This window comes from Pochonia chlamydosporia, chromosome 6 (genome assembly GCF_001653235.2).
Source record: "Pochonia chlamydosporia 170 chromosome 6, whole genome shotgun sequence".
Classification (NCBI taxonomy): domain Eukaryota; kingdom Fungi; phylum Ascomycota; class Sordariomycetes; order Hypocreales; family Clavicipitaceae; genus Pochonia; species Pochonia chlamydosporia.
In genome coordinates, this window is record NC_035795.1 from 2892704 (window position 1) to 2907302 (window position 14599).

At 47.7% G+C, this 14599-nt stretch overlaps 5 protein-coding genes across 5 annotated transcripts; 2 read left to right on the forward strand and 3 right to left on the reverse strand.

The window, feature by feature from the left end:
* Positions 1-243: 243 nt before the first annotated feature.
* VFPPC_11205 (clavaminate synthase-like protein) lies at positions 244-1468 on the forward strand (the record flags this gene model as incomplete). The annotated part of the gene is made up of 3 exons (XM_018289461.1): positions 244-295; positions 348-500; positions 579-1468. The coding sequence occupies 3 exons, from the start codon at positions 244-246 to the stop codon at positions 1466-1468; spliced, it is 1095 nt and encodes a 364-aa protein (XP_018140319.1).
* Positions 1469-1780: 312 nt separating this feature from the next.
* Positions 1781-3611, reverse strand: VFPPC_11206 (plasma membrane zinc ion transporter; the record flags this gene model as incomplete). Its single annotated transcript, XM_018289462.1, has 4 exons — positions 1781-2039; positions 2105-2204; positions 2252-3280; positions 3341-3611. The coding sequence occupies 4 exons, from the start codon at positions 3609-3611 to the stop codon at positions 1781-1783; spliced, it is 1659 nt and encodes a 552-aa protein (XP_018140318.1).
* Positions 3612-4549: 938 nt separating this feature from the next.
* VFPPC_11207 (alpha/beta hydrolase fold protein) lies at positions 4550-5629 on the reverse strand (the record flags this gene model as incomplete). The annotated part of the gene is made up of 1 exon (XM_018289463.1): positions 4550-5629. One exon carries the CDS (start codon positions 5627-5629, stop codon positions 4550-4552), a length of 1080 nt encoding a protein of 359 aa, XP_018140317.1.
* A 1459-nt stretch (positions 5630-7088) lies between these two features.
* On the forward strand, positions 7089-7502 carry VFPPC_16378 (hypothetical protein; the record flags this gene model as incomplete). Its single annotated transcript, XM_018294131.1, has 1 exon — positions 7089-7502. The coding sequence occupies one exon, from the start codon at positions 7089-7091 to the stop codon at positions 7500-7502; it is 414 nt and encodes a 137-aa protein (XP_018140316.1).
* A 614-nt stretch (positions 7503-8116) lies between these two features.
* Positions 8117-9271, reverse strand: VFPPC_11208 (hypothetical protein; the record flags this gene model as incomplete). Its single annotated transcript, XM_018289464.1, has 1 exon — positions 8117-9271. The coding sequence occupies one exon, from the start codon at positions 9269-9271 to the stop codon at positions 8117-8119; it is 1155 nt and encodes a 384-aa protein (XP_018140315.1).
* Positions 9272-14599: the final 5328 nt, after the last annotated feature.

Here is a 14599-nt window from a genome sequence, read left to right on the forward strand (position 1 = left end):
TTATGTAAGCGGGCTTTCACCTTGCTGAGTGCCCCTCATGCCCCTCCCCCGCAAACCAACTGCATGCATGTGTCGCATGTCGATGGTGCAGAAAATGTTGCACAGTCAGCGGCGAATTCCTCGCTGTGCTGTTCCGGGTAGACTGGGTCTTTAAATGTATTTCTATCAACAACTTCCTGAATTCAAGACCTCATCTTCCTTTTTCTTTATTTCAGCTCTCTTCAGTTACAAGTTGTAATCAACATGGTAGCTCAGGCGCAGGCGGTAACCGTGTCCCTCAAAGACCTCACAAGTGGTAAGAACATCGTCAAACATATTCTCACACGGCATTCACTTACACATATTAGGCAACGTCTCTTTTGAGACTCTACAGCAAGCCTTTGGCCCCGACTCCCTCGGCATCTTAGTCGTCAAAAATGTACCACAGGAGTTTGCGCAGTTGCGCCACATGACCCTCTCGTATTCTTCATACCTGGGAAACCTGCCCTCCGAGGAACTAGGTTCGTGCAACTGACGTCCTTACATATAACTTCTCTTGATTATGTAAGAATACGAACATGATGGCTAACATGTCACAGAAAAACTGGAAAATGTGAAAGCCAAATACCTGACTGGCTGGTCTCTCGGCAAGGAAACACTCAAGAACGGCCAAGCAGACACCTTCAAGGGGTCATACTACGCAAATTGCGCATTCTACGTCGACCCAACGCTCGAATGCGCCAAGCCAACGCCTGAATTCTCACCAGAAACATTCCCCGAGTACTTGTCGCCTAACGTATGGCCGCCCGAGAACGTGCTCCCCGGTTTCAAACCCGCCGTCACTGATCTATGCAAACTCATCATCGATGTAGCTGTACTAGTTGCACGAGCTTGCGACCGGTTCGCAGAGAAGGAAATCCAGGGCTACCCAAAGGGATACTTAGAGCACGTGGTCAGCACGTCCAACACCACCAAGGCCCGACTACTGCACTACTTCCCGCAAGATGTGCAGAACAACGATGGCACAAGCGAAGATGACTGGTGTGCCACGCACCTTGACCACGGGTGTCTAACCGGTCTGACATCAGCCATGTTCATCGACGAGCACAAGGTCAGCCCCGCTGTTCCCAAGAATGTTTCTCTGAACGGGGCATCACTACCGCCGTTGGAGGAACTTCCCGCGTCGCCGGACTCTTCAGCGGGGTTGTACATCCTGTCCCGCACGGGGGAGACGTACCAGGTGAAGATCCCGAGGGACTGTATTGCGTTCCAGACGGGGGAGACGCTGGAGCGGATTACGGCGGGTAAGTTCAAGGCCGTGCCGCATTATGTGAGGGGTGTGAGGGCTGCGGTGAGTGGTGGTGCGATTGCGAGGAATACGTTGGCGGTGTTTACGCAGCCGAATTTGGGGGATGAGGTGGACATTGAGTCGCATTTGACGTTTGGGGAGTTTGCCAGGGGTGTGGTTGCCAAGAATACTGTGTCGTGAGGAATGTAAAAGGAACTAAACTACGTAGTCGTGAGAATAAGCGAACTTTTATATCTCATGTAGTCACTGTGAATAAGTCTCGAAAAGATTGTGATGTATTGTGGAAAAGACAGTCGTATGTTGTATGAATAATCTGGAAACGACTGTGTATTGCGGAAAAGACCAGCCACTCCACGGCCAATGCAATGCCACTAAAAATAATGAAAAATCCGTCGAACGGCACTTAAGAAAGTAATTCGCCCCCCATCACAAGACGCATTCTCACCAATGCAATCTTGAGCGTACTTGACGCCTCTTCAAACTCCTATGGACCTAAGCCCAAGCGCCGACAAGACTCATGCCGAAAGCCCCAGAGAAGACCAGCAGACAGGCAACAACGCGGCTCTTCCCCCGAAGATGGCGCCAGCTCTCGTCGCTGAGGAAGTCCTCGGAAAGCAGCTCCACCAGAGATGCGAACGTGAGGAGACCAGCGGAAATGGCGTTCATGACTCCAACGACGATGAGGCCGATTTCAGAGTCGGGGCTGTAGAGCATATGTGTTGCGAGACCAATTGCCTGACCGATTGGAGTTCTACAGATTGTTAGCATCATTCTCGCTGACAGGGTCTGGAGGTATGAAGGTCTGGTGGAACGTACGTGCAACCGTATGCCAAGGCCATAATCCATGGCTGCCATGTCTTCTCACCCCATTCAATGACGGAGATTCTCGAACCGAGCGCGAGGCCTTCAAACGTTTCTGCCACGAGTTAGTATGGACACTGAAATATAGTAGATGCAACCTACGATGAAAAACAATGGCAATCAACAAGACGATAAAGTCGTTGCCAATGCTCACACTCAACGCCATGCCGATAAACACACTGTGGAAGAGAATACCCATCTCGAGGAGGATACACTGCAATCGGTCCTTCTTGCGCTTCTGTTCCGGCGTCAAAACAGCCTGCTCGAATTCACCATGATCAATAACGTCGTGACTCTCATTGGCAGACTTGGCAATCGCACATTCATCATCGCGGCCCCTCGAGCATATCTGTTCCGCCAAAGCCGCCTGATTCAGCTGTGAGAGTCCTTGTCCCATGCTGCTCGACCGCCCACGAAGAGGACCCATATCGCGGATGGGATGGCCCTCCGAATCAGTAGCCTCTTCTATCTGCTCTTTGCTACGCGGCTTCGCAACAATATCCGCAGGCGGTACATGACGAGACGGGTGAAACACCATCTCGATAATCGTCACTAGGAAGATGGCGGCGAGAGCAATCGCGCCCGGCATGGCGCTGTAATCCTCGGTCCAGAATTTTCCTAGGCACGGGTTGCCGAGGGATACGAATGCCGTGGGAAGAAGGTGCACGAATGCGGTTGCGATGAGGACTCCGGTTCCGAAGTGTCGCACAGCGAAGAAGAAGCGGCGTGGGATGCGTAGGCCAGGAAACTTGGCGGCCATGATTGGGAATGCGCAACCTAGTGTTGAGACGAACCATATGATGAACAGGGCTGCGACGTGAAGTCCGGTATTGTATTTGTTCTTGTCGACGCCGCCAGTTGCGCAGGAAGATCGCTTGCTAAGGTCCCTTCGCAACACTGGCGACACGGCCAGGACATCATGGAGGACAGACGAGTTGATTGCCACAGATTCAACAATTGGGCTGGCAGTTTCGATACCGGTAGTTGACATGCGCAAACTCGAAATGATATAGGAGAAGAAGAGAACGGATGCTATCCAGGTTGTCCAGCTCCAAAGGCGCTCCAGGCACCCTGTAGAGGATACCCAGACAAGGCGATCACCAGCGACCGCCTTGAAACGCAAGAATGAGCCTAATCAGATAGTTAGCATTTCCTCGTCACAGCTAGGACTCTTAATAGTGGTTTTCGTACAACACGCCCATTGTCTTGCGTCAAGCGCCTTTCGCACAGGCAGATCTGGCTCTCCCTCGCGACGCAACTTATCGCACATTGCCGTTTCACCTAGCATCCCGCCTGTCCCTCCTCCAGATGCGTCATCCTGGCTGGCGGCGACGTATTCACGTAGGTTCGATATCCCATTGAGGTCCTGGCGGGTAGTTTGGTCTGCTGACAGGGCCGGCGGGCTCTGGTTGTAGCCGAGGTGGCGAAAGGTGCCTTCGTCGGCCTTGTTGAGACAAATCATTTTAACGGATACCACTGTTTTCGTGAACGTTGGTAGCAGTCAAGAATGTCTGTTCAGATGTTAGATGGAAGGGAAGACGATTGCGGGCAAGATGGAAAAAGCAATCGAACCTCAACGGCTGTGCCAAGCCTCCATGTCGTTTTCGACCCCACAGCGCCCGTGAACTCCCGAATTGCGAATCGTAAAGGACATGGCGTTTTGGAGGCGGAGTGGGGGACCGACGGTAATGGCGGAGCAGGGCGTGTTCATGGATTTGGACACGGGGAGATGTCAAGGAAGATCTGGCGTGCGTATTTGGCTTGTGATGCGGAGGCTGGCGATTTGAGGTTTGGTGATGGTAAGCTTATCTCACGAGAGGTTACGACAATGGCCTCGCGCGATGTGAAAAGCAGATGCGACGGATGAGACAGAATCTTTGGAGGTTGGATGAGACATTGGTAGTCTGTGGTCTGTTGTTTAAGGTTATGTTTAGAATTGGAGGCGGAATTGTGTTTTGGTGTGTGTGGCTGCCGCACATGGCACGAGGCAATTGGGCAACTTTACGCCAGATGCAGGGTCCACCCATGGGCAACCGGCGACGGTGAGTATGGTTGGTGTAGGACGGGCTGAAAATTGCCAGGCATTTCAATTTGTTTCAAGTATTATAGGCATTAGCGGTATAGGGCTGCTCTCATCTGCTTGAGGAGAATAATGTTTAATTCTGTATGCTTCTTGATACTGAGGGGTGAAGTCAAGTTTAGACACAGCTGCATCTGGTCAACACTTTCACCAGACGGCCACAACCCTGTACTTTCACCAGACATTTCAAGCCCGGCATTAATTGATCTTTGTAGACGGACCTTGCTCCGTGTGATTCACTGTGGCTGCTTGTGTACGTGTTAGTTCAGCATCCAACCAATTCTAGCCATCTACTACACCCATGGCCAAAGCCACCAGACCTACAACCTCTTCACCATCTCATCCAAAAACTCGTCCCTATAGTCAAAAAATATGCTCGCATGAGTATCATGCTCTTCTATCCTCAAACTCACCCTCCCGTCATCATCCTCGCCCCTCAACCTCCTCGCAACCTCTACTCCATGTGTAAGCGGCACATTTCGATCAAGTCTCCCATACAATAACTGCACCGGCAAATCCTTACGTATATCCTCGATTTTGAACCCCAAATCCGATGCAAGAAGCTTCATGTCCTGCAATGCGTACCATGTTCCCTGCGCAAATGCTTCCTCCCCAGTCCGTAATTGCACCTTCATCACGTCCACATCCCCAAAGAACGCAACATCTTTCGGCGGCATTCTTGGCTGAGACTTTTCAAAACTCTGGATTAAAATATCCATCCGTTGTTTTCTGCTCAGATCAAGTCTTGCAACAGGCTCACGACTGAGCCACCATCTCATAAGGCGTGGGGTGTAGTGCGGCGCGAGCGTCCAGCCCAGGTAGTTCATGATGTACATTCCCCAGTATCCTATATCCGAAGGACCCAGGCCACATACAATGGTTACTACCTTTAACCTGTCAGCCGGTAGAGCCTTAGCACAAGCTAGAGCGTACGGGCCGCCGCCGGAGACTCCGAGGACACCATACTCTTCTGCGTTGAGGTGCTGAGCCAGGTGCTCAATGTCTTTGGCGTGAGAGAGAACAGTCCGGTTTAGATCCGGGGTGCTTTGACCTGTTCCTGGACGATCGACACTGATTACCCGAATGTTCTTGGCTCGTGCGGGTTTGTCGAGGTATGCGCCTTCTATGCGTGAGCCGGGAAAGCCGTGGAGGAAGAAGATTGTCTTGGCTGTGGGAGAGGTTGACCCGAATTGAGCGTAACTTAGAATTCGCGAGTCGGGGAGTCTTAGAGTCGATGGAGTGGACGAGTCAAGCCGATATGAGCATTCTGCAAGTGTCGTGTCTTGATCTGCTGTGGCGGTTCTGGTTGCGTAGTCGATCAGCATTGTGATGAGGCATGCCGGGATGGTGATGAGTACATCGAGAATGAGAAACACGCATGATGCGACGTAGTTTGCCATTTTAGATTACTTTGACGGTCTCTGAGCTGTGAGACATGAATTTTAGTTGAGCATTGATGTTAAAGTGCTTCTCGTAAGATCCGGTACCAGTCATCTTGTCTCATGCAGCCTTAGGCAGTTGCTGTGCGGGGCAGTTCGCGACATTTGCGAGCAATGGAAGATGTTGCCTGAGGTAATGATATGTTGAAGGTGAGACGGTGATATTTGTGTTTGTCAGCGGTACATGGCACTTTGTTGTATACTTGATGTTCTGCTCTTGTATAACGGTTCCGGTTCCTGCCTGTGGACCAAGCCGGCTTTGAGCTGGGGAGTTCACGCTTAAAGCTCGAACTTAAATGACTGTCCCTTTTCTTATTCTTCTATTCAGTCATTCTTTTGGAACAATTTCCGTCTATTAAGTGGAATGAGGCAACTCCAACGTCTGGGACTGGTGGCCGGAGACAAAGTATGGTAACGCCGAGTTGCCCCTTAAACAACCAAGTAATGAAAACTGAACTACCGGAGCTTCGGCACCATGTTAGTCCCTACTAGACTTTTTGTTTAAAAAGTGCTTTGCCACTGAAGGTGATTATAGAGTTACATTTCCCCTGGTAATTTGTCAGGCGGACCAGCGTCCGAGACATGCGGGCTTTCTCTCTCCAGTGATTTTTCTGCAGGATGATAGAAAAGAGTTAATGCCAGGTTCTTAAAAGGTAGTATATTCTATTCTTGTTTGCGTTATTTCAGAGACGCCTACTAAGCTAATTTACCATGAACCATAGGCAAACACTTCGAGCCCCTTGAAGTCCTTACCAATGCATCATCCCCTTAGCCCGTCCGGAGGTGTAAATACACCGGCCGCTTTTAGATGTGTAAGCCCGAGTTCTTAACCCAATTCCGTCACTACTCGCATCTGCCTGATCCATCAGCTGCAATGTACCGTACCTGCGCAGTCAGTGATCTGCACTGCTACCCGTTATGCTTCTCCTTGCATATCCCCACATTACGTCAAGTGTCGCCATCCTTTTTAGAGAGACTTCAGTACCTTCCCCAGGAAATTTCCCATTGGTCAGAATCCTTGGAGCTAAGTCTGGCACTCTCCAAACGACATTACCGGAACTCCCGATATCTCGAAATGTGGGCAACGTAGAACATGTCTCTGTTGATCACTGGGGCATTTGGCACAATTCAACTTCACCACTGGCCAGTCCAACATGGCTTGAGTCTAGTGCCGCATAGGGAGCCGCACAGGGAAACCTTCGCGTTCTATAAATACAGCGGACCGAAGTTGACTTCATTCCAGTATAATGATGACCAGATGGAGCGACCGTAGCTTGACACTAAGCTTAAAATTCATCCGATATGACAGTCGATCCTAACATTCTCACAACTTTACAAGTATATAAAGACCACGACTGCCAACGTCTAAACAGCAACAACTTCTTCAAATCATCCCAATCATCCAAGACAACAATCCAACATGAAGCCCTCTTCCCTCCTCACTCTCGCTACCATCGCCATCGCCGGCACCGACGCCTGGAGCTTCACCGTCTGGACCGGCAAAGACCACAAAGGTGCAAAGCGCCACTACCACAGCAGTCTCGCAGAGAACGACTGCTACAACTTTGACGAGTCCATCACCTCCAAGGGCGTCGGGTCCTTTGAGTTCTGCAGCTTCATCTGGACGCGCTGCTCCATCTCTATCCACAGCGATATTGGGTGCCGCGGCAAGAAACTTGGTTCTGCGACGGCCGCCGACAAGGGCGACTTGTGGCCATCGAAGTGGTCTAAGAATAGTAGCAAGGAAGGACAGAAGATGAAGAGTTTTAGGATTCAGGGGTGCAAGCATATTCCTGTGACGGGAGGGTCTTTGGATATTGCGGGCTGCAAGTAAATCGGTGTATAAATCTGTTGGAGTTCCCTGTCGTCCTGCCTGCTGCGCTGGAACACATGGAGGCAGGATTGTAACGTAAGAACTGTGGACATCAAGAGTTCCCCTAAAGGATAATGTCACAGAGTCGCCCCCCGTTGAGGCTTAGTAAATAGTACGAATATTCAATGTAACACTATGCAATTGGTTATGCCCCTCTGGGACGTTTACCAGCAGATATTGCTTGCTTCCTACTCAGAACACAGAGCGGGAACAATGGCTAGATTGATATGGACGTTAAAATAGCCTGCAAACGGTCTAAGGAGAACATACTAAACTAATTTCAAGGTTTAGACTAGGGGAACCCGGCAATTGAAGCATGTTCCTCAACTTATCAAGTTTGATGCTCTGCCCACACGCTACACTAGCCGGAAGCAATTGCTTCTCTTAGTAGTTTGTGAATTAGTATATTTAGGAGACTTTAACGACTATCAGTCCGACTAGAATACATTTTCAAGATTTGCCTTTGTATCTGACCGATAAACCTCTCCTACGCGACCCAACCAACACTGCTGCGTCCTCTGAACAGACGCGCAATACTTGGGTTTTGCCTCAATACCTTCCCTGGCTCCTTCCGCCTACTTTCCAAGTTTTACGTCTTTAGGTTTTGCATCCTTGGGTTTTGCTTTCTTGGGTTTTGCGTCCTTGGGTTTTGCATCCTTTGCTTTTGCTCCCTTGGGTTTTGCTTCCTTTGTTTTTAGTCCTTTCGTTTCCGCTACCTTAACTGGTTCGGTTTTGGTCTTTGGTTTCTTCCCATTTTTCGACTCCAAGTACCCTTTTGGCTTGTCCTCAGGCATTTGTTTCGTCCCCTTCAGCTTCAGCTTCAGCTTCTGCTTCATTCTGCTTTCCCTCGTCTTGTTCACGAGGTTAGACTGCAAAGTCTCCTGTTTGACTTGAAGATCTTCCTTTTTGGTGGCTGTGGTGGTCAGTTTTGTTCCGTTCTTCGCAATATTCTCTTTTGGTATGCCTCCGTCAGTGGATCGACGAGCTGTCAACGCAGTGGTCTCGCCGGGAAACAACTTCGCCTGCCAAAAATTACTTAGCAATACAGTCGCGCTATCAGTATGTATAGCTACTTTGCGGACCTTTAATCTTCGCATAGATTCCGTTAAAGTCGTACTTCGCCAGTTATACCGCCACGGTTTTCTCCCATATAGATTGATCCACGATGAGGAGTGGTCTTCTGGCCACATTTCGTATGTAAAATCTTGAGCTTCCTTGATGCATGGATGGACTACCCTAATATGGCCTACATGTCTGTTGCAAAGCTTTCCCATGATGATGGGTTCTTCTATCGTTTGATAGTAGGCCTCTCCAGTAGGGTTAAAACGCTGTGGTGGAGGCTGCGATAAAACCGTAACCAGATCGCCTCCCGCAATATACCAGGAAAATACGGCTGAGGCCCCGTGTATGTACCTCGACCAAGCAGCGTAGCTTTTGTTCTGCCGAGGACATAGAGAGTCGCTCGTGTCCATCAAGGGGCCCATGGCCGTGGTTAGTGTTTGCATACCGTGCTTATCTGCCCATTCCTGCGCATCTTTCCGGTACATACCACTCCATAGTACTTGCTTGTTTGGGATGCAAGCCTGCTGAAGCTGCGCATATATTTGCTCCGATTCTTCCATAGCGAGAAAATGCGACAGGACGACACGAATTGATTTCGGAGGTCCACCACTGTCCCAGAGCTTCCGCACAAAAGTATCCGGCGGTTCGTCATCAGAAGATTCAGCCATATTGTTTCGACGACGTTGATTCCAACAGTGTACTTCGATATTCTATTGCCAAGACTTTCTTAAGAAGTATTGATATTAGATTCGACAGGTGGGATACGAGCAAGACCTGTAATTATATGCAGGTAGCGTCGCTGTGATACCAGACACTCGGCCACACTGACAAACAGCCTGCATTTTGCTGTGATTACCAATGGAGAAGCTCGCAACGTCATTCATTTGTTGCAGTAGTCCATTGAGCGTATCATCTTAGCTCATAATCCTCCTCACCCCGCACGGTAACATGGACAAATTGTCTTGCTTGTCTACTTCATGGGCCGCAATGGCATCACATTGGCTGTGAGGTGCTTCAAACTTTAACTTTGATGGTCTGTTATCACACAAAGAATGACGTAGCCAGAGACCACTAGACTGGACTTTTTATGTGCGTTATACAACCCTATATTATACTGAGACATCTATGCAACAGCGGCTGCCATGTTAACAGACCAGCCCTTATTCGGTTCTGAAGCGTCATGTGTTGATTTTCAAGTATTCTCGGAGCCATGTTAACTCTGGTGGAATCGGCTTTATTTTGGTGGCAGCTTCTAGTGTGAGTAGAGGGCATGAGCCAGATAAAAGACCGGAGCTAGAAAAATACCGACAGAAGACATCTATAGAATATTATTATAGGTTACAATATGATCGTCTCTTCAAGGCGTCTCCACTTTTAGCGTAACAACGTTGACATCAATTGAACACATGCATTGAAAGCATCGCGACCATCACTGTGATATCAGACACAACGCCGCTGAGGTCGGAGACCCGACCTATGCGTCGCAATTGGCAGACGGCGGCGAGTATCATATTATTTACAGTGTCACCATAACGGGCTGGAAGCGAGAAATCGGATTGTTGATGGTACCAACAAAATGCCTGGCAATCCCTACTTGTTGCATGGGAGCACTTGAAGGCAAGAAAATAGCAGATAATAGATGCAACTGCCAAGGTTATCCCTAGTAAATCTAGCTGCAAGAGTTTTTCTTTTGGACTTGCTTGTGGAAGGCACTCCGTAGGCGCTGGGGAGAGGACAGAGAAAACGAGGGCTGCGGCGCCGCTAATGGGCAGGATAACATAGAAACTGTTGATTGAACGAGAGTTGCAGTCAGTACTAGATCATATGGAACTGCATAGACAATCAAGATCTCATGATTATCATGAGACAGCAAGAAAAAAGTACCTATCACCAACACCACGTTACCTCTCCAGTGAAAGCTCCTCTAACTTAGGGGGACTCCGAGGAACTTGCGGATTTGGCTCTCCTCGCTCCAGCGAATCGCGCGACATCGCGCGACCTTGGGGTGAGCCGGGTGAGCCCTGTAGGTGTGTGTCGCGCGGCTGGGTGAGCCAGGCACCCTCGCAGCGAGAATGGTGGGCGAAGCCACGCTCCAATTGGCCGCATTCTTTGTGATCTCATATAACTTATCAACCTTTTCCATCTTTTCTTATGCCCACCTCACCTTCTTACTTCATTTTATGGCAGACCTAAATATCTAAGCTAGATATCCGTTGGTAAGTTAATTAATCATTACTACCGCTATCATGTTAGCTAATCTCCTCATTAACTTCGCTAATCAATTTACTTCATATACCCCCCCTCCGTTAACGCACACGTAAGGGAAGAAATTATTCTCGCGCAAAGTCACAAATGGCCCGCAACCAATTTGACATTATAGATGCCACGGAGACGTAAATAAATCTTAGGCCTTAGGTTATACACCACTTTACTTGCATGTAATACACTAGTTGCCTAGCTAAGCGCTTTTTACGCGGTCCGCCTTGCCAATCGTCAACCTTAAGGTAATCAGAGGTAGGAAGACGCATTAAATGTTTTTATTATTAAAACTTATAATTAGCTTCTTGCATTATCTTAGCTAGATTCTTATGCAGTTAGGTTTTAGTTGCAAGTTATCACAGAGACATAGTGATTATCTATTAGATGGAAGGTATAGTGGTGTAAAAACCGGCTACTTCGTCAGATTCATAGAATCGCGTGATCCAGCAGATTAACACGGATTTAGGCCGTCTCCTAAGCATTTGTCGGCAAAGAGGCTAGATACTTGCCTAGCCATAGCCACAGAGCCATTTCCTCGCGTGAAGGATATAGTATCGTCGTGTATATTTTCACGGGATGAGAAACCTTAACTTAAGCTCTAAATCCTATATGCATGTCTCTTAGTTGATGAAAGTGCCCAGGATGCACTGACTGCTGTATAGCCTGCAAACTAGAGGTGATCTGCATCTTCTTTGTTGGTGCTGCGTCTACCAAGTCTTTAGGATGAGATTTTAGGCTGTTTAACTCCTTAAGCACGTTGGAATATTAATGTTCCACACTGTATATATGGGGTATAGTATAAACATGAATAAATGACGTAGTGCTAGATGGTCTAATGGATTAAAAGGGCCGTTTAGAGGACGAAATGGATGTATTTGCAGAGTACTCATTAGGGCAGTACCATAAGCCAGAGTACTCGGGATGCGGATCCTATCACATAACTAAAGAGTATCCATGTCAATGATGGACGCTCTCGCACCTTAACAACTCTCTTGCATCTTACGCAGACAACGCTTAGTATGCCCTCTGTTGTTGAATAGTTACGTGTTTTCTGTTGGTCTGTGTGACCACTATTTCGGCTGTTGGGTGGTCTGTTCAACTAGGTCGAAAAGGGGGCCCTGGTCACGGTATAAATAGAGGTATTTGGGAGGGCTCAAATCGACCTTCAAAAAGGAATCGAGTCAGTCAATTGAATCGTTGAAAAACTCCCTATAATTGCGCAATTTGCAGTAAACCAATTATAACTGTTTTGCAACATATGTATGGATTGTGGCTCCATCAACCATTCATTTCATGTACTTGAACGATCCACGGTCCGTTTGCCCATGCCGAGTACGCGAGGAATACAGTAATATATAATAAGCATCGCGAACATCCCCATGCTCCAAATAGGTGAGACGTAGCAACCCACTGAGCGCACTGGAATTCGGCTATCCAGTCATTTCAACCTGTTCCGGTCTTCTGCAGGATGATGGACGTAGTAAACCCCTGGTTGCTTGCCGTGAAACGCTCTCTTGTTGGCTAACATGGTTACGTCTACCAAAGGTTACCTGTCAATTTGATCGTGTGAGATCAAGATTAGGCTTGCACTACCTTAGTGACAAACTCATCCACTAGCAAATTAATTAAAATCATCCATGGGAATTTTGGGGAATTCTCGGGCAGATGTCCATAAGATACACAAGCTATTATAGACTTTAAACTGGACTAGATACTCCGGAATGCGACCACGTCCTCGCCTGCAAATGCGCTTCCTCAAGAACTTCTCCGCTGGCAAATATTCGCTTCCTAGGTGTCCGAGGACCTGGTTCTTGCGTCCTGAGGGAATTCCTGCTCCGGGACGGAGGGCCGCAAGGCGAGAGCTGCAACGTAGTCCCTTCGTTGATTCCTGAGACGGTATATTAGGGACAGGTGACTGGCTGCTAGAATTCGGGTCTTGTGGGTCAGTCTGTGTCTTAATTACAAGGCCAGGAATTTTAATGGAGATTTTATGCTCTATTTAAGGTTTAGAAAGAAAACGAAATATTCTAGTCTTTATTCCACAATTCAGTTCTATATACAAGCAAGTCTAAAATCCGCAGAAATCACCGTAAGGAGAATTTGCTTTATTAGTCACACTACACTAATGTTATGGAATAAAAAATCGAGATCACCTCCAACCCCACAGAAAAATTAGAGCTAATAGGTTATGCGACCATATGGCTAAAACATATATCCCGCACAAAGAGCTGCTTTAGCAGAAGACCATAAGTAAATCGGGTGGCGGCAAACTTCTTATTCAATATAAAAGACTAACATCATACGGGAACTAATAAGTATTTTGCAATACTTTTGCTTTCATAGCAAATTATGCTCACTCAGAGCAAACAACATTATCTTAAAACACACCCAACAGAACCCTGCGTAGTAGCGTCAAATTAGGGATCCATAATAATAATAGTGTCCAGTCCAACCCTATCGAACGGACCAATTGCATCAATATGTCGTAGAACTTTTTGAACTTCATTAATGTTTTTACCAGTGTCCAAATAAATCGCCCCACAAAGTGCTTGCAGCGATTAGGCCATCATTTTAGTAATAGCTCCGCGCCTCTCATACTAGGGTTTAAAATAATACACTTCTTAAGGCCAAGCTATCTTGCACGTTCAGGTAAATGTCGCGGCAGATCCAACATTCTTTGATTTACCAAGGCTTTTATATATTAGTAGCAGTTAATTCTTTCAATATTACAGCAATGTAGGAAGTCATTATTGCTCGCAGCTTAAAGCTTCCGCGTGGTACAGTGCCTCACCTCATTCAGAACCACAGCTGTATCCATCATCAGCAATTGCCAATCAAATGACAATTTCGCCAAGCTATGCCAGTCTCCTATATCCTTCAATGCCTTGATAGTTATAAAACATATTTGCCCCTGAACCTAGAGCACGTAATGCTTCAACTAGATATCTCAGACTGGAGAAATGGTAGTTCAAGCTGTCTTGCAGCGCCACAATATGATCGGGTTGTCTTAAAACATTGGTAGACATCGCTCAAAAGGATCAGACTAAAGGCAGTAATTCTAATAGACTAATAAGACACTTCAGAGCATAAAATAAAAGTATTTAATATGGTCCGTACGCAACATGCGACTCGAGCGAATTATATAGTGAGCCTCGAAGAGCAATTGATAAGATAAGGACGACATGTAATATTTATCGATAAGACATCATAATCAAGCATCGTATCGATAAGATAACCCAAATGATGATCTATTATCATATCGATAAGATAAGACCAAACTCAATACGTAGATGTGTATCACCAAGGCCTGGCTGCGGGACTCAGGATGGGCCAAGACTGGTCCCAGCGGCAAGACGGCCGAAGATTCGGTCTTGTCTCTTGGGCAGATGCTCGCCATCTTCTCGCTTGTGGCGGTGGGGTGGTCTATTGTCACTCATGCTTGCGATATATTGTTGGAAAAGATTTTTTCTGAGAGGAGGAGAACACAGTCGGCCCAGCATACCAACTAGCTCGGCGGCGCCCACTTGAATCCAGACGACCTCCCTTCCCGGCTAAGGGATGATGCCGGATGCGTTGAGGTGCATTCGGATCGCGTCGTCCATATCTTGGCCGTACCCGTCAATCACGGACCACTACTATGCCACCTAGTTCCGACATGAACGACGAACCGGTCTTTTATAACTACATACCTACCAGTGATCCAGGACAGCCCATTATCACTCACCCCGGGGACGGGG